Source organism: Apodemus sylvaticus, chromosome 3, assembly GCF_947179515.1.
Source record: "Apodemus sylvaticus chromosome 3, mApoSyl1.1, whole genome shotgun sequence".
Taxonomy (NCBI): domain Eukaryota; kingdom Metazoa; phylum Chordata; class Mammalia; order Rodentia; family Muridae; genus Apodemus; species Apodemus sylvaticus.
In genome coordinates, this window is record NC_067474.1 from 17,843,439 (window position 1) to 17,868,545 (window position 25,107).

Consider the following 25,107-nt stretch of genomic DNA (forward strand, 5'->3'; position numbering starts at 1 on the left):
CACCACCATGATCTCCATATCTATCAACACATTTCAGTCTTTGCATCTTACAAAGGGGACTTAAGTTCAAGCAGTGCAGAGACAATACTTCAGTCTGGATGGGACTGACATTGAGGGTACCAGGGACCTAAGATTATTTGAATAGAACAGTAATATTTAAACACTTGGAAAATGACCACTTTTTCAACATTAAGCAACAAATGCCACTCTTTCTTCAATCTTTAGAATCAACTAATTCTCCAAAAATAGTTTTCTTGTTCTTTTTATAGTCTTTTATTCATTCATTTTGGAAATATTTAACAGCTTTGAACTAAGTAAAATTTACTAAATGGGGCAAGGAGTGACAGCGAATTGACTCCATTCTCTGAAATGGTCCCTGAGATGTGCTGACTACATAGGAAGCACGCTACATATTTACAGTGGTCAAAATAAATGATTGCTGAGAAATGGAGAACATTCTGAAGAATAGCAAAAATAACATTTTAAAACTATATCTCACACAATTTTACTAGAGAAAGAGTTGCAATCCAGCTTTATTTTTACATCATTTCTATATACATTATACATATCATAAATATACATTTGTAGTTAAAAGTCCATATAAAACCCAAGTACTACAAAGGCAGAAGGAGACATACTGCAGTGAATTCATGATACTTTGTTGTTTAAATACTTTTAAAATAAGTTTTCAAGAAGACAACAAATCAAAAGCAATTACATTTTCAGAGAGGTACATGTTTACAGAAATTTGTCATTCAAGTACATTTTACTGAAATAATAACCACACATCTGGCTGCAAGGCGCAGGAAGAGAGCCCCGATACTGAGTGAGACCAGAGCTTCCTTAGTTGGTTATTCCTCAGCCTAGAATCCGTTTCTAACATGAACCAAGCCCGTGATTTTGTCTTTATACCATAAAACACTGTGCTGACAACTTATCCTATATATTTACTTAGATACTTGTTTAAAATAAATACTAAACAATTCAGTTAATAAATACTACAAATACCAATGATTTGATTTATAAAATAGTACATCTCTTTCACTGTGCTTGGCAACTGGACATTGTACCTAAAGGAGAGTTTAAACATCCAATGAACAAAAAATATACGTAACTCCTAAAGGATTCAGGAATCAATTCAAATATAGATTTCTCACTACAAATATCTATCAGATATATCAGATACAGATATATCACAGTAGATATAAGCAACTTAAAATAATGTTCATCACCACAGTATTATCATGCTTAACATTGCGAGAGTGTCCCACAACTTACCAGCAGTTGTGAATGGAATGCAGGACTGATTCACAAAGGCACCGCTCAACTAAATCAAGCAAGTGCTACAACCTACTACCATATTGGCACAACAGACACGAACATAAGGAGCATGATTTAGTAAGGTCTGCCTAACCTAAACTACTGATATTAGTGAAGACTTAACTCTAAGATTCTGTTCTTATCATATACTACTGAAGATTGCAAATGCAACATGATCATTATGAGTCAAGCATGTGATGAGTTACTTATTAAATTTGACACAACTAATTGAAGGGAAAAGATTAAACATATAAAGTTTAAGTTCTAAAGAAAGATGTTCATTAGCATGATGTTTTAAAAACACTATACAACCTAAAAAAATTTAAAAGACAGTACCACAGATGCAAACTTGTCACTGCAGACACATTATATTATCTGCTAATTAGCCTTCTGCTCTTTATGAAAGCGGTCCAGCAGAGCTCTCCTAATGTTCCCCGGTATCCTTTGGTGCTTGTCAATCAAAGCTTGAACAGCATTCTTGGTCTATTTAGGAAACAAAAGGAAAGCCACTATTGGTTCAGCCCCAGTTCAGACCTTCTTGTAGGATTTTTATGCTACTTGCAGAAGCACTTCTGTGCCACACCCACAGCTCACAGGGCACTGCCTGTGTCTACTTCTAGCAATATTAGCATTTCAGACTTCAGGGCCTTGGCAATGGCTTAGCAGAGGGAGAAATGGGAAAATGATCTTCAGTGGGAAGAAACCCAGTTTCCACAGTAAAAATCTTCAAGATATCTTTTGTTCAACAATGTGGATGTACTTAATGGAACTCAACTGTAAGTATATCTGTTTTTGTTTCATCTTGTTTTGATAAAGACAAGGTCTCACTATGTAAACCATGCTGGCCACAAATTCAGAGATCCGCTCACCCCTTACACCAGAGGATTAATGGCATATTAATGATGCATCACCATGCCCAGAAATTCTACATATTTCCTACCATATTTTTTTATTTTCTATATTCTTTGTTTACATTCCAAATGATTTTCCCTTTCTCGGTTCCCTCCTCCCCAAAAGTCCCATAAGCCCTCTTCCCTTCGCCCGTTCTCTAATCTACCTCCTCCTACTTCTCTGTCCTGGTACTCCCCTACAATGCTGGATCAAGCCTTTCCAAGACCAGGGCCCTCTCCTTCCTTCTACTTGGGAGTCATTTGATATGTAAATTGTGTCTTGGGTACTCAGAGCTTCTGAGCTAATATCTACTTATCAGTGACTACATTCCATGTGTTCTTTTGTGATTGGGTTACCTCACTTAGGATGATATTTTCCAGATTCAACCATTTGCCTAAAAATTTCATGAATTCATTGTTTTTAATAGCTGAGTAGTATTCCATTGTGTAAATATACCACATTTTCTCTATCCATTCCTCCATTGAGGGACATCTGGGTTCTTTCCAGCTTCTGGCTATTATAAATAGGGCTATGAACATAATGGAACATGTGTCCTTATTACATGCTGGGGAATCCTTTGGGTATATGCCCAGGAGTGGTATTGCAGGGACCGCCAGACTGATTTCCAGAGTGGTTGTACCAACCTGCAGTCCCATCAGCAGTGGAGGACTGTTCCTCTTTCTCTACATCCTTGCCAACACCTGCTGTCTCCTGAGTTTTTAATCTAAGCCATTCTGGCTGGTGTAAGGTGAAAGCTCAGGGTTGTTTTGATTTGGATTTCCCTAATAGTTAGTGATGCTGAACATTTTTTAAGGTGCTTCTCAGCCATTCAAAGTTCTTCAGGTGAAAATTCTTTGTTTAGCTCTGTACCCCGTTTTTTAATAGGGTTATTTGGCTCTATGGAGTCTAACTTCTTTTTTTTTTCTTTCTTTTTTTAAATTTTTTTTATTCGATATAATTTATTTACATTTCAAATGATTTCCCCTTTTCTAGCCCCCCCACTCCCCGAAAGTCCCGTAAGCCCCCTTCTCTTCCCCTGTCCTCCCATCCACCCCTTCCCACTTCCCCGTTCTGGTTTTGCTGAATACTGTTTCAATGAGTCTTTCCAGAACCAGGGGCCACTCCTCCTTTCTTCTTGTACCTCATTTGATGTGTGGATTATGTTTTGGGTATTCCAGTTTTCTAGGTTAATATCCACTTATTAGTGAGTGCATACCATGATTCACCTTTTGAGTCTGGGTTACCTCACTGAGTATGATATTCTCTAGCTCCATCCATTTGCCTAAGAATTTCATGAATTCATTGTTTCTAATGGCTGAATAGTACTCCATTGTGTAGATATACCACATTTTTTGCATCCACTCTTCTGTTGAGGGATACCTGGGTTCTTTCCAGCATCTGGCAATTATAAATAGGGCTGCTATGAAAGTTTCTGAACAGAACACCAATAGCGTATGCTCTAAGAGCAAGAATTGACAAATGGGACCTCATAAAATTACAAAGTTTCTGTAAGGCAAAGGACACCATCAAGAGGACAAATTGGCAACCAACAAATTGGGAAAAGATCTTCACCAATCCTACATCAGATAGAGGGCTAATATCCAATATATATAAAGAACTCAAGAAGTTAGACTCCAGAAAACCAAACAACCCTATTAAAAAATGGGGTACAGAGTTAAACAAAGAATTCTCACCTGAAGAACTTCGGATGGCGGAGAAGCATCTTAAAAAATGCTCAACTTCATTAGTCATTAGGGAAATGCAAATCAAAACAACCCTAAGATTTCATCTTACACCAGTCAGAATGGCTAAGATTAAAAATTCAGGAGACAGCAGGTGTTGGAGAGGGTGTGGAGAAAGAGGAACACTCCTCCACTGCTGGTGGGGTTGCAAATTGGTACAACCACTCTGGAAATCAGTCTGGCGGTTCCTCCGAAAACTGGGCACCTCACTTCCAGAAGATCCTGCTATACCACTCCTGGGCATATACCCAGAAGACTCCCCACCATGTAATAAGGAGTCTAACTTCTTAAGTTCTTTGTATATATTGGATATTGGCCCTCTGTCGGATGTTGGTTTGGTGAAGATCCTTTCCCAATTTGTTGATTGCCGTTTTGTATACTTGACAGTGTCTGTTGCCTTACAGAAACTTTGTAATTTTATGAGGTTCCATTTGCCAATTCTTGATCTTAGAGCATAAGTTATTGGTGTTCTGTTCAGGAACTTTTCCCCTGTGCCCATGTCCTCAAGGGTCTTCCCCAGTTTCTTTTCTATTAGTTTCAGTGTGTCTGGTTTTATGAGGAGGTCCTTGATCCACTTGGAGTTGAGTTTAGTACAAGGAGATAAGAATGGATCAATTCGCATTCTTCTGCATGCTGACCTCCAGTTGAGACAGCACTATTTGTTGAAAAGGCTATCTTTTTTCCACTGGATGGTTTCAGCTCCTTTGTCAAAGATCAAGTGACCCTAGGTCTGTGGGTTCATTTCTGGGTCTTCAATACTATTCCATTAATCTACCTCCCTGTCACTGTACCAATACCATGCAGTTTTTAACACTATTGCTCTGTAGAACTGCTTGAGGTCCGGGATACTGATACCCCCGGAAGATTTTTCCATCTTCTGAGGTCTTCTCCAGATTTCCTTCTTCAGACACATGAAGTTTTTCTCATACAGATCTTTCATTTGTTTAGTAAGTGTCACCCCAAGATACTTTATATTGTTTGTGGCCACTGTGAAGGGTGTCATTTCCCTAACTTCTTTCTCAGCCTGCTTATCCTTTGAGTATAGGAAGGCTACTGATTTGCTTGAGTTGATTTTATAACCAGCCACTTTCCTGAAGTTGTTTATTGCTGCAGTGGCTCCAGTAGACTCTGTAAGACAAAGTTTTACTAACTGAGGCGAGAAATGTCTCCTGGAGCTCTCCAGAACACCCCTATTCAGAAGCCAAAAATCTCACTTGGCAATTTGCTTTGCTTCTAAACTCTTCCCCTTCTTAGCAGCCAGTACTAAGAAAACCCAAGCAAATTAAGATGTAAAAGAATCCATCTTGAAGTAAGTCAGTAGCCAGAAAATTCTGAGACTCTAAATTTCTTCTTTTTCTCTCTTCACAAGGATTCCGTTCTTTGAAGTTGACTCACTGACTTCAAGCTCCTTTTTAAGAATTGCAACACTCTGCCTCATAGTCATTTACATAATTACAACCTTCCAACCACATGCAGGTCTATATGGCTATGAGTATGTAGATGAGGGTGGCTCTGACACTGTGATACGGAAAGCACTGATTGAGTCAAGTTTTTACAAGGAAGAAGCTAAATGTTAGATAAGGATTTCTCACAAAAACTTGTTAAGACCCAGGGGGGTATAAGAAACTTCAAACTCTTTGCAGGTTTACTGTTAACTATAAGTGACTCTGTATTCTAATCAGGAAGTTTGATGGCATCTGTAAATTGATCCTCTGAATCTGTTACATGAGAAACATTGTAACTGATTGATTTTGCATTTCCTTGTGCCAAATGGTTATGATAATTGTGCCTGCTTTACTGCATACATCTTTGTATGGTAATACCATACTCTTTGTGTATAAAAATCCTTGCTCCTAAATACATTCAGATTCAAACCGCCTCTGTGTGTGGTTGTTCTGTCTGTCATCCCACCGAACCTGTTCCTCTCCTGAAATCCAAAGTTCCCCCTAGGATCTGAAAGTTCCCAGCTGGGACCGTCCATGGCAGTTTATTAACTGTAGGAGTTCTCAGGTGGAGTGTTTTGGGTCACTTAAGTAGACTATCATATCATCTGCAAATAGTGATAGTTTGACTTCTTCCTTTCCAATTCGTATTCCCTTGACCTCTTTATGTTGTCTAATTGCCTGAGCTAGTACCTCAAGTACTATATTGAAAAGATATGGAGAGAGGGGGCAGCCTTTTCTAGGCCCTGGTTTTAGTGGGATTGCTTCAAGTTTCTCTCCATTTAGTTTGATGTTGGCTACTGGTTTGCTGTATATTGCTTTTACTATGTTTAGGTATGGGCCTTGAATTCCTGTTCTTTCCAAGACTTTTAACATGAAAGGATGCTGAATTTTGTCAAATGCTTTTTCAGCATCAAATGAAATGACCATGTGGTTTTTTTCTTTGAGTTTTCGTCGAGTTTGCAATGTAGTAGATTGCATTGATGGATTTCCATGTGTTGAATCATCCCTGCAACTCTGGGATGAAGCCTCCTTGATCATGGTGAATGATCGTTTTGTTGTGTTCTTGGATTCGAATGGCAAGAGTTTTATTGAGTATTTTTGTGTCAATATTCATAAGGGAAATTGTCCCATAGTTCTCTTTCTTTGTTGGATCTTTGTGTGGTTTTGGTATTAGCGTAATTGTGGCTTCATAGAATGAGTTGGATATTCAAAATGCCTTAAATGAATCCAACTAACGTAGTATAAAGAGTGGTATAAAAGTTATAAACTCACAAGGAGTGTGGTTCAGTGGTACCGGCTAGCATGAGTCAGGCTCTGGCTCTGATACCAGTAGGACAAAACAGCAACTACAGAAGCCTTTGCGCATCCTACTCTAAGTTATTCAGCAACAGTGTCGGAAGCTCCCTTTCAGCTTTTTTTTTTTTGAAAACTTTTAATTTATTATTCTTTGTTTTTAAAAGTATGTTTTTATTGAAAATGGAAGTAAAAACATTTTATGATAAAATTGAAGATTTACATGGAAAATATTTCTGATTGATTCTATGTAGACAAAGAACTTATTTATCCCCATTCATTTTAACTATAATCATCGATTTTAATGAATATCTTAAATTTAATTAACCTTTTACATTCGCAGGTATAGGAAGCATTGGCTTCGCTTTGGTCTTCATACATGCATTGAGCTTTGGTCTTCTTCGCCCCATCCCTCACTGCCCTCTTCCACCTACTCGCCCCTCCTTGCTCCCCTCCATTCACTCCATTTAGTAAATATTAATAAGAATAACAAACTGAAAAACTATTTCATGGAAAATTATGTAGATAAAATGATAGACATAAAAAACTTTCTAGATTGATTGAGGTGGAATTAAAAACATTTTGTGATTTTCTATATATTTCTTGAATTTTCTCAGAAAAGTTATCCATATAAATCTTCAATTTTACCTGAAAATGAATATTAAATTTATAATGAAATGAAAATTTATAATTACACTTTCAATCAACAGAATTATTTTGGCCTACCATTTTATCTGTATATTTGTCTATAATAATCTTCAATTTTAACATATTTTTCTATATATTTCTTCAATGTTATCAGAAATATTTTCCATGTAAATCTTCAACTTTATCAGAAAAATGTTTATAATTCTACTTTCAATCAACTTAGGAATACTTTTATGCCTACCGTTATTATATCTATATAAAATTTTCCATGATAATCTTCAATTTTAACATATTTTTCTACAATTTTATCAGAAATATTTTCCATGCACATCTTCAATTTTACCATAAAATGTTTTTACTTCCCTTTTCAATTAATTCAGCAATGTTTTTTATGTCTACTACTTTCCTCTTTAATTCTCCATGAAAATTGTCCAATCTATTGTGTTTTTCTACATATCTCCCTTTCATTGTTTTAGACTCTCAGCGCTTAATTCCCAGCTGAGTAGTCCTTTCTCGGTCTCACTTCTCACAATTCCTCAACTCTTTACAAGATTACTAATTACTCTAACATTTAAAAAGTCCTCACTACTCAAATGATGTTTTCTTACCTGCCTACCTTGTAAACTTTAAAGCCTCCATAATAACTACATAATACCTGACTTCTAAGTCTTTATCATCAATTCTGGCTTTTTTCCTTAACCCCAGTTCTCAAGCTAAGCATTCAGATATAGAAAGCTATTTCTAGATTTCCTACAGATGCCTATAAATCTATTCCTGGCTTCTAAATACTAAATGTGTGTAGTGTAGCCCCATCCAAACTCATGTCAGTAACAATGTCACTAGGCCAAATGTTTGTCCCATGGGACAAAATCAGTGTCTGATAATTCTCACATACAATACATAAACAATGAAATTTCAAATAATTTAAGACAAAATCTGGCCTACAAGGCTAAGAAATAAAACGCAAATTACCTTTTCAGCCAATTCCTCTGCTGTCACCTTGGGGTCATATGGAATAGGGTCACCTAAGAAGGTCCGCAACTTTACAGGAAAACCTCCATACATTGGAGCAAATGGATAGCGGAACTTTTCATAAAGCCACTTAAATAATCCTGTTTTAACATAAGCAAAATCATTTTTATTATCCAAAAATGCTATGCATATAACTGTAAGTTTTCTAAGTAATTACAAAAGACTTGCAAAAAGGTAGCAAAAATATCAATTCTCAGTAATGTGTGTGTGTGTGTGTGTGTGTGTGTGTGTGTGTGTGTGTGTGTGTGTGTGTGTGTGTGTAGGATTCAGGGGCAGGGAGATGGGGACCGAAACTGAATCCAGTGCCTCCTCCGTGCTAGGCAAGTGCTCTTCCACTGAGCTACATGATGAGCACAGCATTTCTTCAAAGTAAGCTTGTCATCAGCTGTAGCAAACTCAGCACACTGGTGCAATGTGCTCATAAGGAGAGACCCTCGAGACTGCTGAAGACACATGCAACAATTTTCAGTACTTTGTTCTCATGTTTAATAAATCCAAAAAGAAAAGGAAAAGAAAAGCTGAATCTATTCATTAAAAGACCAAATAACATGTTAAAAGTTAAGCATATTAGAAGACTACCCAGTTAGTACCACGGCTCAGAGAGGCTAAGGAGTGCCAGCAGGAGCTGGAGGCAGAGATGTTCAGGGACGCCCAGCAAATGCCGAACAACCCAAGATTAGAGAGGACTTCATGTACACACCACGCACTGATCTACTAGACTGGTCCTGGTTTCAAACTCAGCAGGAATGAGTTTAAATGTATTAAAAATAAGTAAGTAGAGGAGATTAAAAAACAACTGCATCAACAGAATACAAAAAGGTAAGTTTCATGAAATACAGTTACGCACTAAAAACACTGATTACATAGACAAACACAAAATTTACTATCACACCCAAAGCAACTCTCACAACACTGAGTTAGCCAGATGTGGTAATGTACACCTATTATTCCAACACTGGTGAGGAGGTGGACAGAAGCAGGTGGATCTCTATGAGGTCAAGGCCAGCCTCAGGTACAAAACAAGTTCCAAACCAGCCAGGGTCACAACAGTGAGCCTCTGCCTCAAAAATAAATGAATGAATGGATGGATGGATGTTAAAACAAAAAAGACACTTAATTGAGAAATATTGAACTTTAAAATCAAGTAAAGTTGAAAAGCAGTCAAACAGAATTTCTGTAATAGCTTCTGATTTACTATTATTAAAAAATAACAGAAAACTAAATTTAAAAGTTAAATATAAAAAAATGAGTTAAAACAATAGGAATTCAAGGCTTGCAAAAGGGTTTCTATGTGGATAGGAACAGCAACAGTTACATAAAATACAGTCAACATAATTTATAAATCACAGGTAGAAAACATGCTAAACATTCCAAAATAAGAGACATAAAGAAAAACATCCTAATTTTTATCCCTACAGCTATATTAAAAGTATATTTTTAATTAGTAATCTGAAGACAGGTAAAAGAAATTATCAGTGTAAAATAACAGAATAAACCAAAGCAAATGACATCTCCATCTTCTGTGATGCCAACCTTAGTGTATTATATAGGTTATCCAATCTTAAAGCTAGTTTTGTTAGTTGATAGTATATACAACATATTAGATGAATCACTTTTAAGGTTTAAAAAGTCCATTCAGTAAGTGTCACTATGTATAGAGTACTCTTAACAAAAACACAGCATCTCCTAGGAACTCAGGAGGCTGAAGCATGAAAATTACAAAGTTGAGACTAGTCTGCCCGCAGGGTAATAAACAGTCTCAGTGCCCGGTCCCTACATAAGAACAACTGCCGGTACTTAGAACCATTATCCTGAGAGTTTATACACAACAGTATCAAAATATTCATTTCTAAAATTAATAATTCAAAAGTCACCAGGAATAGTACTGCATGCCTTTAACCACAACACAGCAAAGGGTAGAGCCAAAGGCAGAGGCATCTCTGAATTTAGGGCCAGCCTGATCTATACTAGAAGTTCTAGGACAGTCAGAACTACATAGTAAGACCCTGTCTCAAAACAAAAACAACAACAAAAAAACCCAAAAGTTTTCCTAATAGGATTCAAAACCCCAAATGTTTTATGTATTACACTATAATTAAAAACCATATGAATGAGAACTTACTTGTTCCTCCAAGGGATCTAAATCCTTCTCGAATATTTTGTGTAAACATAGGAATAATGGGCTAAAGAAAAGAATTTGAATTAAAAAGTAAATAAATAAATCCACTTAAGGTCTCCATTGACTCAATAAGGCAACTTTTTTGAGGGCACATTTGAAATCCTAAAAACAGATTTTTAACACTAAAGGCATATGTAAGGTGGTGTGATTTATCAGACTAAATTTGACTTGATCATTTATGAAAACAGAAATTGGAATGGCTATCCTCTAGTTGTAGCACATAATAGTTCATCTACCAATTCTCCTTATAGATAAACCCTTAAAACTCACAGATTATAATACTCATTGATTTCATTAAATAAAATGAATATGGTAAATTAGCTTTACTAGTTCCTAAATAATATGCTCATTGAAGAAGTTACCAGACGAAGCTACTTTGAAGGGGTATGGTGGCTAGTGAGAATGACCCCTCTGAGCTCATACATTTGACCTCTCAGTCCCCAGCTGATAGAACTGCTTGGGAAGAATTAGGAGGTGTGGCCTTGTTGGAGGAGTGTGTCACTGAGGGCAGACTCAGAGGTTTCCAAAGCCCACTCCAGTCAGTCAGCTCTCTCGGCCTCCAGCTCATGGATCAACTGTGAACTGTCCCTGCCAGGACGGTTATGGACAGTAACCCTCAGGAACTGTGAGCCCAAAATTAAATGCTTCTTTTATAAGCTATCTTTATCATGGCTTTGGTGACAGAAACAGAAAAGTAACTAAGACAAAGGGAAATTTTATATAAATTAAATGATAAGCTTCAGCAAGTTGGTCTCATGGAATTAGTAACTCATTTTTATGAGACCATTAAATTCAAAATGTTCAGTATCTGTGTAAAGCAGATATAAGGATTTTTAAAACGTATATAAATTAATGAATTTAGATAACAATTTTATAGGACATTCCATGAACATCGATAGTTAAATGTGATTTTTAATAACAGAAATGTTAGGAAAATGTCATAAAATAATGAAATATCATAAACATATAATATAGGAAGGTTATGGTATTGTAAACAGTGGATATATCAAAATTGGATAAAAAAATGCTTTCATATATAAACAAATATACTGAACAAAATTTTTTTAAAAGATAAAATATATGTATGTGTGTGTACACATGTTCATGAAGTTTCACATTATTTATACAACTATATGCCTGTACAAGCAGGGTTTTAGATAACGATAGTTTACGTCTTTTGCATTTTTAGAGACTAGAAAATACAAGGATAAACTTCATAAAACGTATCCTCACATTGAACTAGCTGATCACTTGCTGTCTCTCTCCTCCTAGCAGAGGAGAGCCATCTACTACGTTCAGGGAACCTAAGACATGTTTCCTTCACTGCTGTATCCCTCGCACTTAGAAAAGTACCTGGAACAGATAAGATAAAAGACAGTTATGGATGAACTAAGGAGAGAATGGACACATGCTATAGACTTCTAATGAACTCTGCTCTGTAAATACAGAGGTCAGAAACAGGCAGCAGTTGTCTCAACACTAGAGAAAGCAGACAAAGCTGTCAAGTGAAGAATGTAAAATCTGACGTGGATAATTAATGAAACTACCATATGAAGATGGATAAGGGACATTGATTTTTTTTTTAAGTAAAAAATTTGCTATTACCTAAGACATTACAAGTTTTGTAAAATAAAATGGATAAAATTCTAATGTTTTAAAAGTTACATTTCTAGAACTCAGAATGCACACAAGGAACAGAAAGCCTTTCAACTCACAGATACACCGTGTTCTCCCTTGAGTGCAACTGCTGGCCATGGCTAGAGACCAGCATGGTTCCTAAAGCCTGTATTACAATGTGCACTTCATCCAGATGATTAGGGTCCACTCTGCTTAAAAAGCTAAACTTCTGGAGTGGAACAATCTAAAATCCACTTCACTGAAGAAAGCTTGCCCTAGCTGGCTCTATCGTCCATATTGTAATCTGAACCTGCAGTTTTTAAGTGCATCAAGCTTCCGTTCTTAAAGACAAAGCACTAGTATTTCACAATTTGATGTTGTACAGTCATTTAGCACTTTTCTTTTACATGTTTGAATACAAGACAGCTGCATAGGCAGTCAAGAATTCATAATTTCTGTACCCACCTATATGTACTCTTAGGGCATCAATTTAGCAGGGGCTTAGAGTCCTATATTTACTAAAAATATAGGAAACAGTAAACAAGTTGCTTATCAAACCTAAGCTTTATTTTCTTCAATATGAAGAGTAGAAAGATATAACTGCCTTTATCTCAAAAGTTTTTATGGATAAGGTATCCATAAAAACTATGGATAATCACATGAATAAATAATTGCTAAATACAATGCTACTTTCTTTTACATTTGTTTTCTTTCAATTAAATAAACTAATTTTTCTTCAACCTAGATATGAAGCTACCTATATAGAATCTTTAGGAATTCAAAAGATAAGAGCAATACTTGGTATGTATAAAATTCTGTCCCATCCAAATAACCTTTACATATTTTCTGATTATATTTTATGAACTACAATTCAATTTCCCCCTTTAGTTCCTTTTCGTATGCCCGGTTTAGTTTTTAAATGATTCTGTGGGCAGGGACACTGCTGGGAATTACATTCAAAGCCTGGCACATGCTAAGTAAGTACTCTATCAATGAGTTGCAGACTCAGCCAAGCAGTCCTTTTTAAATGTAGCTAGTCTTACATGCAGAGTTTCAAGTGTTTTCTCATCGCTTATGGAAGGTTGGTTTAATCTATTAAGGGACCGCAGTCACTTACAACTATGTAAATGTTTTACTGAAAAGTTTTCCTCACATCTCTAGAAGACTCCTTCAGGCTCTGATGTCTGCACTCACTGTGAACAGTTGGGGCCCAGGTCTCTTCCGCCTCCCATTTCTGTCTGCCTGAGACATCCATAAAATTAGAGGAATGCTTCTCAACCTTCCTAACGCTGTGACCCTCTAATACCATTCCTAATGTTGTGATAACCACAGCCATAACTATTTTCATTGCCCTTCATAACTGTAATTTGCTACTGCTATGAATCGTAAGGCAAACATCTTTGTTTTCCGATGGCCTCAGGAAATGCACAGGTTAAGAACCACTGCATTAGAATATTACTCATGTCACTTCATTACCATGTGGAGCCCTGAGACAAACCTCAAAAGTGCTGCACACTAGTTATCAGACTTATAAGGTGATTAGCAAGTTCTTAGCATTAAAATTCTGTATTTGATTTAAATGTATAGAAGGCTATTTCTCAATTTTTTGGAATTTTATAAAAAAAATTAACTGAATTATCTAGATTATCTTAAAAAGTTATCAAGAAATTCAAGAATCTGAGTTCTTGTTCTTTTCAATTCTAGTTATTTTGTCCTTTCTATTAGGTCTCCAAAGCAATATCCTCCTTAAAACTACAAATCTAACAGTGAATAATTAAGATTCCATGGTAAACTTGTAAGATTCAAAGATATTTTTATTATCTTTATCTGAAATTTATATAAAAACAAACCTTTCAAAATATGAACTTATAGAAAATGAGTCAATGTTTTGTTTTAGATTAGAACTTTATTCTTGCATTGATTATTCTTAATTTTGTACAGCTGTGTACAGCTTTGTATACCATTTTGCTGACAATCTACAGTTCTGTGCTTATAAAACTATTGAAAAAATAGGTAACATGCTATCAGTCAGTTTTCTTTATTATTAACACAAAATGTATAAATAAATTAAAAAGTTTTTTGCTGGATTAAGAAATCTGTGTTTAAAGACAAAAAAATTAATTCAACAAATAAACAAACCCTACTCAAAGTAGATAATGCACTAAAGAATTAAATATAAAATTCCTGTACTTAAAGAACTTACATGTTTGAACACATGTATTTAAAAAGTAGGAAGTAGATTAATTTAACTAGGAACCCATATTAAAGCACTATAGCAATGACTTCTAGCAGTCACATAAAAGTGTATGCACAGGTACAGGAGAGAAAAGAACCACTAAGCTCTTTAGATTATTTTGTTTAACTGTAAAGTAGTAATTCAAACATAAAAATATCCACTCCTCTTTAGACATTATTCTTCGGTCAGAATGAGTTACCTACAATCTTTTTTATCCAACAGTCTATATTTAAATGGTACACAGTGAAACCAAAGATGTAGACTGATCTCTAATGACAGCAACCTGAACACTGAAAGTTACTGCAGCTGACTCAACTTCTAAGTTTAGAGAAAAGAACAAGAGTCCAGCAAGGGACTGCAATGTCCTTAGGATAAAGTGCCATATATGGTGAACAACTTTGCAGAGGCAAACCAACAAACAAACAAATAAAACCAAACAACAAAACAGCAACCAGCAAAAGCACATTCTCTCGACATTTGGTCTAAGAAGATCAATTAACTACAGTAAATCTCCGAGGTATGCTTAATTTCATTGATGAATTCATTTGAAAAGTGCTGTAAATATTTATTACACCACTGTCCACTTCATATATTATAAAATAGCTAACACATTTGATGAAAAATGACATTAGTCACAGAGTATATGTATCGTTATAAAAAACCAGTTACATGTAAAAAACCTACTAAACCAAATTCATCCATGAAACATAGCAATGCCAAGGTTACCAAAGGTTTAAAATACCTCATAGAATGAGCTGATTATAGAATTTAAAAAACGTCTCTGAAATAATGGTGGGGCTGTGTACAGAACCACAAATCTCTCATGAAAAAGAATGGAATTTACAACTGAAAAACAAAACTTTGTTAGATACTTGCCAAATTTCCAGATCAGACTTTTGTTTTTGAAAATGGCTTCTCATACGTAAGGAATACTCGTCTTTCAATACATGCCTACAAATTTTTATATATAGTAACCTCTGTGCTATTACAATAAAAGAATCTAGTTTCATATACTCTGGCTCATCTTTTAAGCATTTCTTTGAAATTCAAGTAAGCTGTGCTTGAATAATGACGTTGACGACTCACCACTTGTGCATCAATTGCGACCTGAGCAAAGCCTTTACGGTTACCCCAAATGATGCTGTAGGTCTCATCACTGAGTAAGGCTTCTCGCACTCCGCCTGGAGAAATAGCTAACAAGTGACCACTCCTCAAGATTTCAACACATTTTTCTCTTGGTCCATGAAGAGCACAAAATACATCAAGTAATAAACTGAACCCTGTAAAAAACATAATCACGAAGATATATCTTGATCTTGTTCAATTCTTTCAGAGTAAAACTCATGATCTATGCAATTTACTACCCATACTTTTTATAAACTTCAACAGCTCTTAAGATATAAGACCTGTTTGACTTATGAAATAATATATATCTTACTGATCATCTACTACTGATTACTTCCTGACTAATTACCTCCTTACTATGACTACTTTATTTCAAACTCTTAATTAAAACTCAAAACTATCATGAAAAACTCCATGAAAAATGGGGTGTCTTCTCCCCATCTTACAAATGACAAAACATGGGCTTAAAGCATGTTTGAAGTTACACAACAAAGGTTACCACTGCACTATGTCCAATCCCACATGCCTTTCACTAAATTTCAAGCCACATATGTTCTCATGTATGTTAAAACAATCAGAGATGACTTCTCATCACCAACCAAAACCCTAACCACCCACTAATCCTGTAACAAAGACCCACCTAAGACAATGTAAATGCAACTATGTTAAGCCATACCAAAAATCAGCTAAGACTATAATCAAATCTACTGAAATAAAAAAAGTTAGATGATGCTAATCCTACAATTAAATTTTTATAACAACAGTAAATTGAGAGTTTTTGACCATCCGAGGATAGTAATTTAAGAAAAGCTAATTCCAAATCTTAATATACAGTTCTTCAAACTGTGACTACTCTTACATGAAAGACATACTGTCAATAAAGAAATACTTTAATAAAAATTCTACAGTGGAACTTTATGTGACTGTCAGTGTACATGTTTTCCTGCTTGAGACTGAGAATGTGGATAGTTCGTACAACTCGGTAGACTAACATAGTTTCCCGTTGCCTTAAAGAGCTGAAACAACACTATCACTGTCATTAAGATTTAAATAATGCTTATTCTGCACCAAAACCTCACTTACTTAATTAGATTCACTCTCAGAGTAAATGGAAAGGAGGGCCCATAAATCACAAAGTTTCTGTCTTGCACTAAAAATCATGACTAAAGGTAAATCATTGTCAAAATACGGTATTAGCATAAAGGAAAAAGTATTAGGAAAAACCTAAAAACATTTCTTACTTGTAAAAAGAAAAAGCTACAAACAAACCCGTGTTCCACAAGAGAACAACAGTTACGAAAACACGAGCCATATTATAAAAGTGTCCTTGGTTGTAGGGTAGGTCAGTGCCAGCATGTGCAAGGCCCTAGGTATAAACTCCAGAACCTGACAGGGGTAGGAACCACTATAGGATGGTAATGCTTACATTAACTCTTTAGGGGGATAAAACCCACAAAATTGTTTGTAAATGTGTGAAAACATCATTTAAAAAATCAAAACAGCCAGTTACAATGAGATTATACTATCTTTCTGTTCCACATCTACACGTTCTTTCTAAAGGAAAGCCTTCCATCTGACTTAACATGCACAGAGAACAGATGTGCTAACATACACTACAGCACTAACCACATGTACAGAAGGCACTGAGTAGACTGTCCTCAGCTCCCTGCTGAGTCTGCTCTGGTCCTAGGCCAGCTCTGCTTTTTACTCCAGAGAGCACACTATCAACTCCCCGGGCCGGTTTCTACTGACTTAGAGATGAAAGAAAGTAAGGTTTATTCTCAGTTATTCCATTCAATAATTTGTTAAAAAATAACTATTTTATCTTAAACACTTTGACAAAACTTTTTAAAAAGATATAAAGTCATGACAAACATCTCTTCAATCTCAAGAGCTTAAGTCCATGAGGCAAATCACACACTGGAAGAGAAGCATGTATACACATACTCTTTAGGATAGTATGAACAATTGCACCATGTGTGTACTTTCCTCAATTTTGATTTGCTAGTTAAACTTTAACAGCATTAAAAAGAAAAAATATGAAAACTTAACTACATTATATATAAAAATATATATCATTTTTAAAAAATTCTACTTGAAAGTTCAAGATTTGGGTAAGGGATAGAGTTCAAGGTCAGAGCACTTGCTGAGTACTCTATCTCCAGTATCATAGCAAACAGAGTTCATGATTTAAGACTGCTGTTGGGGCATATATGTCTGCAGTCTCACCAAATTGGTAGGCCGAGGCAGAAGGATTATTTAAGACTATAAGCTAAAAGCCAGTCTGGGTAACTTAACTTGGCAAGATCCTGTCTCAATTTTTAAAAGACTTTTTAAATTGGGATCCAGTTCAAGGAGAGGCTCCAAGGCCTGACACTATTACTGATGCTATGATGTGCTTACAGACAGGGGCCTAGCATGGCTGCCCTCCGAGGCCCAACAAGCAGCTGAAAGAGTCAGATGCAGATACTTACACCCAACTAATGGAGAGAAGCCAGAGACCCCTGTGAATTAGAGAAAAGCTGGAAGAAGCTGAGGAGGACGGCAACCCCATAGGAAAACTAGCAATCTCAACTAACCTGGACCCCCGAGATCTCTCAGACACTGAGCCACCAACCAGGCAGCATACGTGAGCTGGTCTGGGGCACACGACACATATACTACAGAGGACTGCCTGGTCTTGCCTCAGTGAGAGAAGATGCCCCTAACCCTGGAAAGACTTGAGGACCCCGAAGTGGGGAGCTCTGGAGATGGGGGAAGAGGAATGGGCTGAAAAACAGAGGATAGACGGGGAGAGGCATATCGACTTGACTGTAAAAGAAGATTTAAATATAAGAACAATAGATAGGAAGAAAGAAAGAAAGAAAGAAAGAAAGAAAGAAAGAAAGAAAGAAAGAAAGAAAGAAAGAAAGAAAGAAAGAAAATACTGAAAGAAAAAGAAAATACTGACTAAAGTTCTGTTAATAAAGGAAAAGATAATGTAATAGGACTGGTGGACTATAGTTCAGTGGTAGAGCATTTGCCTAACATGTTCATCCCTAGGATTCAATCCCTAGTACTAGCAAAAGAAAAAAGAACAAGGAGGAGAAAGAGGGAGAGGGAGGAGGGACAAGAAGGAGAGAAGAATGGAGACCAAGAAGGAGTAGGAGGAAAGGGGAGGAGGAGAGCAGAGGGAAAAGGAAGAAAGAGAATAATTAGAGCCAGTGACAGCAAGGAACGTGGTAAAGAGGGTGAGATGGGCGAATGCACGGACACGGATGGACGGACAGACAGACGAACGGTGGGTGAGTGGGTGGGTATAGCTAGAGCCAGCAGTGGTGGCCAGACCTAGAAAGCCAAGACTCTGAAAAGCTAAAGCAGGAGGATTACTGTCTTTAAATAGAGCCATACTGTCTTTAAAACAAACAAAAACCGGGTGACATTTTTGGCTATTTTTTAAAAAGATGTATTACTTAAATTGGATAATTAGATGTTTTTCAAATTTGTTTGAAAATGTGTTATCCTAAAGAGGCAAAACACTTTTTAAACAGTACTAAAGAGAGACAACCTCATAATTTGATCACTACACACGGTTAAGTTTTACCTGGGATTTTAAAGACAAAGTGGTCAGCTACTACTCGGCAAGTTCTGCCTTTGTGGATGAAAATTTTAGCCATGAAGTAGTAAAAGTCTATGGGAATAGCTCCATGATAAAAAATTATAAGTGCTGGTCCTTCCGGTATCTTTTCCATCCCATGAACTTCATAACCTGTTTGAAAGACAAGTTACAGATAAGTAAAATACCTAACACAAAACCAGTCTTTGCTCCTCTCCAGTCCTGTCTCCTCTCCACAGTCCTCCCCCCTTTCCCTTCCTTTTAGACATAGCATAATTTGGTTCTACAGTCCTACAGCAGGACGGAATAAACAAGGCACGTGACTGGAGGCGTGGCAGAGTGCTGCTGGGAGTCCAGGAAGGTGAGGGGTGGCCCAGGAGTGGGAGCAGAAGCCAGAGTGGAGTTGTGAGGACAGCACGCAGGCAGGAAAGAGTACAGCCTTCAGAGATGGGTTGCTGGGGAAGAGGAAGGCAGCCAAGGGCAGACAGAACGAGCACAGGGATGGAGATGATAGAGTGCAGCCCAGCACTGGGCGGGCTCGAGAAGGCAGAGCCACGTGTGGAGAAGGGGTAGGGAGGGCTGCCTGAGCAGCTGAGGACAGCCGGCCTCCCCAGGCTCGTGGCTCTGCACTCCCCCCTAGCACAAATCCTCCACCGCCTAGCTGTGAATGCACCTACATTTTCTTGCTGATGCTCTTTAGCTTAAGAAGACGCCTACTATGAATACACGTAGGAATCTTATCTGCCCAGCAGTGTACCTCAGGGCTCTACAATACACGGATGATTGCAGTTAAGCTATCTCATACTTTTAACTTTCTGAAAATATAAAATGTCTATTAAGGAGTTTCCATTATTGTATTAATTTTCAAGGAAAATCAATGTTAAGAACCTAGCTTTTGAGAGTACCACTGCCATTTTCCAGGAAGAATGCTATTTTAAAAACCTGAGTGAAAGAAAGGATTGAGCTAAAAGGCTGCTAGTCACTTGAGAGTAGGGACTTCATTCACTCATTACCACCAAACTAACGTGACTTAGTTAAAACTTAGTGTTTCTGGGAGTGGGTGAGAGGGTGGGGGAACACTCTCATAGAAGTAGGAGGAAGGGATGGCACAGGGGTTTCTGAGGACGGGGGGCGGGAATAAGGAAAGGGGATAACATCTGAAATGTAAATAAATAAAATGTCCATTTAAATAAAAACTTAGTGTTTCTTTGCATTTTATAGGGAATCTCAGAATGTTTTGTTTGTTTGTTTTTTTAAATCATAGGGTATATATGATCTGAGGGTAAATGTTATAATATAAGACACTGAATAGATCCTGGCATAGGGATATTTTCAAGCAGTAAAAGCCTTATAAATAAATAAAACCTGTTCAGTGACAGGTAACTAAATAAACTATTAAATATTTATGAGAAGGATTAATAATAGCATGCAATGTCCTATTTGGCCACACATATACAAATGATAAATAAACCACAATTTTAACAAAGTTTATTTGCATGATAAATTTTAGGTACCTTTTTTCTTTTTACGATGATCATTTCTTTTAAAGTTTCTGAAGTTTCAAAAGCACACATAAGAGTACAACAAAATCAAAATATAGATACAAATACCTTTTATTTATGTCACAAGATCAACTTTTTAAAAACTATCAATTATCTAGACAAAATATCTTAACATAAAACATTAAAGTGGGCTAAGTACTGAATATTTTATTGCCTCTGAGCCAAAAATACATATCTGAAACTACCTTGGACTTCCAATATAAAATAGTGATTAAATTTACCTATAATGTCTTAAATTCAAATTGCTTTATATATATTATCTTGGAATTTAAACAATGTATATGTTGGCAGAAGATGTAAATTCTTAACAAGTATCTTAATGTTAATAAGTGTCACTGTTTTAAAGACCACCAAGGTGCAACTCTGAGACAGGCATATGTGTGCTGAGATAATGCTTTGTGTAAAACACTGAGGGGCCAGAGACCTGTACTGGCCAGCAGAGATTTAATGAGCAAATATTAAGAATCCAAAGCATCCAAAGCATGATTCCTGTTTGCAAAGCTCAATAACATGACTTCTGGCCCTGAATCCCCAGTGCAGGATCGATGGGTATACAGTTCTGATTCGGGGGTGGGGGCGCTAGATCCCTTTGTCAAAGACTACATCCTCTGACTGTACCTCTGAAGTAACTTCTTTGAACCTGTTACCTGAGGAGTACTATGGAAAAAGAACATATAGTTTATCTATCTTGAAGTAAGGCTTAAAGAAGTCAAGGCGGATGAAAGTTTTTGACAGTGTTTGGCAAGTCAAAAAAAAAAAAGGTTTGATTTATATTTTAATATGAACATAGTGTTGTGATACAACACATTAGCCTAAAAAGTGTATCAGTGGAGAGTTTTCCTAACAGCAGCCTCTACTTGAGTGATGCATATCACCAAGTGTCTAGTTCAAAGTCTGTCCTCTCAGAAGGATTTCTGTGTGTTCAAGGCCAGCCTGGTCTGTAGAGCAAGTTCCTGGACAGCTAGGACTATAGAGAGATTCTGTTTTTAAACAACGCCCGCTCTGAAATCAGTCTGAGGGCCAACAATAGTCTATAGAAATCTTTGTCAAATGCTGTTTTGCCTCAAAAATGTTTTGTTCCTCACCAGAACTCATGCTGAGGTTGAATTACTCAATGCAGCAGTTACAAGAAACGAGTTCTACGAGGGGCTGCGAGATGGTGGGACAGCACTTTATGAATGGAGTAAAACTCCCAGAAGCAAATTTTTTCCTGGGGAACTAAATTAATTTTAAAAATAGGCTATTTGATTTTTTTTTTTTATAAAGCCAGGACTCCATGACCCAGCAACTAAAGCAGGCTATGTGATTACAGAAAGCTAAGAAGCCTCTTCAGAGCAAAGTATCTTACAAAGCGAGAAAACATCCACAACAGCACACTGGGTGAGTTTGGCGTCCAGACTATAGCAGAAGCTCAAAGAATGAAGACAACAAAAGCAAACACTTTTTAATGGTCTAAAGAACAACAGCTCTCCTCCCTTCTTCTTTATTTAATTTGTTTTAGATCTACTTATTTTATGTGTATGAACATTTGGTCTGTGTGGTTGTTTGTACACTACTTGTATACCTGAAGCCTGACTAGTTAGAAGAGTCTGCTGGATTCCCAGACACTACAGTCAGGAATGGCTGTAAGCTACTATCTATGCTAGGAACAAAATCTGGGTCTTCTGCAAGAGGAACAAATGCTCCCAATGCTGGACCATTCCTTGAACTCTTTTTCATTTGGTCACTAGCACTGTATCTAGGCTAGCCCTGAACTTCTGATGATTTTCCTGCCACAACTTCCTGAATGCTGGGATTATAAAACAATGGCCTAGCAAGGACTAAGTATATTTCTCAAAAGTAGACATGGTCAACAAATAAGTGTAAAAATATATCTCACTAATTATCAGAAAAATGCATGTTGAGACCAAAATAAAATATCACCCCCCATAGTTATAATGGCTATCATCAAATATCACTCCCCATAGTTTAATGGCTATCATCAAAGGTGAGCCAAGAGCTGCAGACGATGTAGCTCAGTGGTGGGATGCTTTACCAGGGTTATGAGGGCCTACGTTTAATCCCCAGGAGGTATTGGGGAACCTCAAATACTGGTTACAGTGAAGAGGAATGGGGAATTATAATTTAGTTCAGCCATTATAGAAAATAATATGGAAAATCTGGGGAAAAACAAAAAACAAAACCAGAACCATTGATATTATAAAAACCAGCAATTCCACTATTGTGTACATAGCCAAAGGAGCTGTTGCTACACACAGATACAACCAAACACTATGAGTAAAATAAGCCAAACATAAAGCACGTTTTAAATCTTCAAATGAAAACATATAAAAGTACAGCGTGGAGCAGTGGTCACTAGAGAGTGGAAATGGAGAGCAGAGAGGTGTAGGAACTGTTAGAGCCTGGGTGAGTGAGAGGGAAGTGAAAGGGCAGGGACAACATTAGCACACGCACACATATGTCAAGGAACCCCAGGTTGTCTAGTGAATGTGTAATTAGTCTTTAACAGCGCAGGCTCTGAAGCATTTGTGTCTGTTCTCTTTCTGCCTAGGTGCCTGCTTCCCTCCACTTTCAGGCCACGCACAAAGCCACATGAGACTTTCACCAGGACAAGGGGGATGTACCCATGCTCTCAGACTTTGGCAGTTATTTACAAATTATTCCATTTCAGCCAGGCAGTGGTGGCGCACACCTTTAATCCCAGCACTTAGGAGGCAGAGGCAGGCAGATTTCTGAGTTCGAGGCCGGCCTGGTCTGCAAAGTGAGTTCTAGGACAGCCAGGGCTACACAGAGAAACCCTGTCTCGGAAAAAAAAAACAAAAAAATAAAAAAATAAAATAAATAAATAAAATGTCACATTGGCAGAATCAAATTTAGTCTGAACAGAATAGCAGTGGCAAATACCTTTAATCCCAGCACTTGGAAGGCAGAGGCAAGCAGTCTCTGTGAATTCAGAGCCAACCTGACCTACATAGAGTCCCAGGATAGCCAGGGATATGTAGAGACCCTGTATCTAAGAAGTAAAATGAAAACGAAAAGACCTTTTCTAGCCAAGCATGGTGGCATTTGGTATAATCCCAATAGTATTCAGGAAGCCAAAGCAGGACTGTAAATTCCAGGTGGCTAGACTACATTTCCAAACTTAATTCAAAAAATAGAATGTAGTGCGGCTAGAGAGACAGCTCTGCACACTTGCTGCTGAGGCACAGGCCAGAGCTCAGTTTCCACCACCAAGCTCAGGTGCTTGCAACAGTCTCCAACCCCAGCTCCAAGGCACTGGACACACACCTCTGGGTTCTGCCAGCACACATACACAGGAAATAAATAAATAAATAAATAAATAAATAAATAAATAAATAAATCTTTAAAAACAAGAAAAAGCAGTGTCTATGAAACAGAAAGAGAGGACCGCAAGAAGAGGAAGAGGTCTAAAGGGCAGAGGAAGGGGGAGCAGAAGATAGCTATGGAGTGTATAGATGGAGTATGTATATATACATATGTACACGTGTGAAACAGAAGCAGGACTGCCTAAGGGGAGGAGCAGCAAGAGGTGGAGACGGGGAGAGGAAAGGAATGAGGCAGCAAATGAAAAACAAACTGAGACAGTCACAATAAAAGCTGTGACTCTGTGTGGTAAGAAAATAAGAAGTTTTGACAGTTTTAAGTAATTTGTATAGATGTCTTAAATATCAATTTTCATATTTCAGTTTATAGTAATTGAGAGTGCTATATAACAAAAATAAATGAATTTAGGAAAAATCACTTAAAGAGATACACATCCACTACATGTAAACATCCCTTCCAGTCTATTTTTCAGTAACTCCCAGTCCATCAACAGTGTCAGTGTTACACACACACACACACACACATACACACACACACACACACACACATGCCAGGCCCTGTGTGAGACAGCAGCACTCCGCTTACCATGCCAAACGGCCGCGTGTCCATCCCACAGGGTTGCCACTGTTTTCCTCGCACCATCCCACAAGTTATGAGAGTAGGCTGCTTTTAATACGTTCTTCCTCTTATAGATATGCAGGAAAATAATAGTAAGGTAGAGAAGAAAGATGGTAAAGTAAGGAAGTACTAAAAGTATCAGTGGGGTGAAAACCCACAGGAGATGGCTTGCAAAGTTGAGATAGTCCTCCACTTGCTCCACACCCAACCACTCTCCAAGCACATGAATCACACAGGTCACATAGGGCGCCGAGTCCTGTCCTGCAGCACAGGTTTGGTTGTTAGCTATCATTTTCTTTAGATGAAAATCCAAAATTCTATCTCTTTCTTCATTGCCACATGTTCTCACTTCAATGCCTGAAGGGAAAAAGAGACTGTCATTCTCTTTACAACTACGAAGCTAAATATGTTAGTCTATTTTGCTAGGACAGTCATCTTTAATACCAAAGATAAGTAGGA

The 25,107-nt window shown here is 37.2% G+C and overlaps 1 protein-coding gene across 4 annotated transcripts in view; it reads right to left on the minus strand.

Annotated features, from left to right (window-relative positions):
• Positions 1 to 503: 503 nt before the first annotated feature.
• Tmem68 (transmembrane protein 68) overlaps positions 504 to 25,107 on the minus strand; it is a 31,389-nt gene continuing 6,785 nt past the window's right edge. For all 4 annotated transcript variants that reach the window (XM_052176025.1, XM_052176022.1, XM_052176023.1 and 1 more), the window contains 6 exons: positions 24,616 to 25,005; positions 19,112 to 19,276; positions 15,490 to 15,683; positions 10,494 to 10,554; positions 8,312 to 8,451; positions 504 to 1,803 (listed from right to left, as the gene is read on the minus strand). In XM_052176025.1, coding sequence (XP_052031985.1) covers positions 1,699 to 1,803; positions 8,312 to 8,451; positions 10,494 to 10,554; positions 15,490 to 15,683; positions 19,112 to 19,276; positions 24,616 to 24,940 — 990 coding nt within the window. In that variant the 5' untranslated portion in view covers positions 24,941 to 25,005 and the 3' untranslated portion in view covers positions 504 to 1,698. The remainder of the gene's footprint in view (positions 1,804 to 8,311; positions 8,452 to 10,493; positions 10,555 to 15,489; positions 15,684 to 19,111; positions 19,277 to 24,615; positions 25,006 to 25,107) is intronic.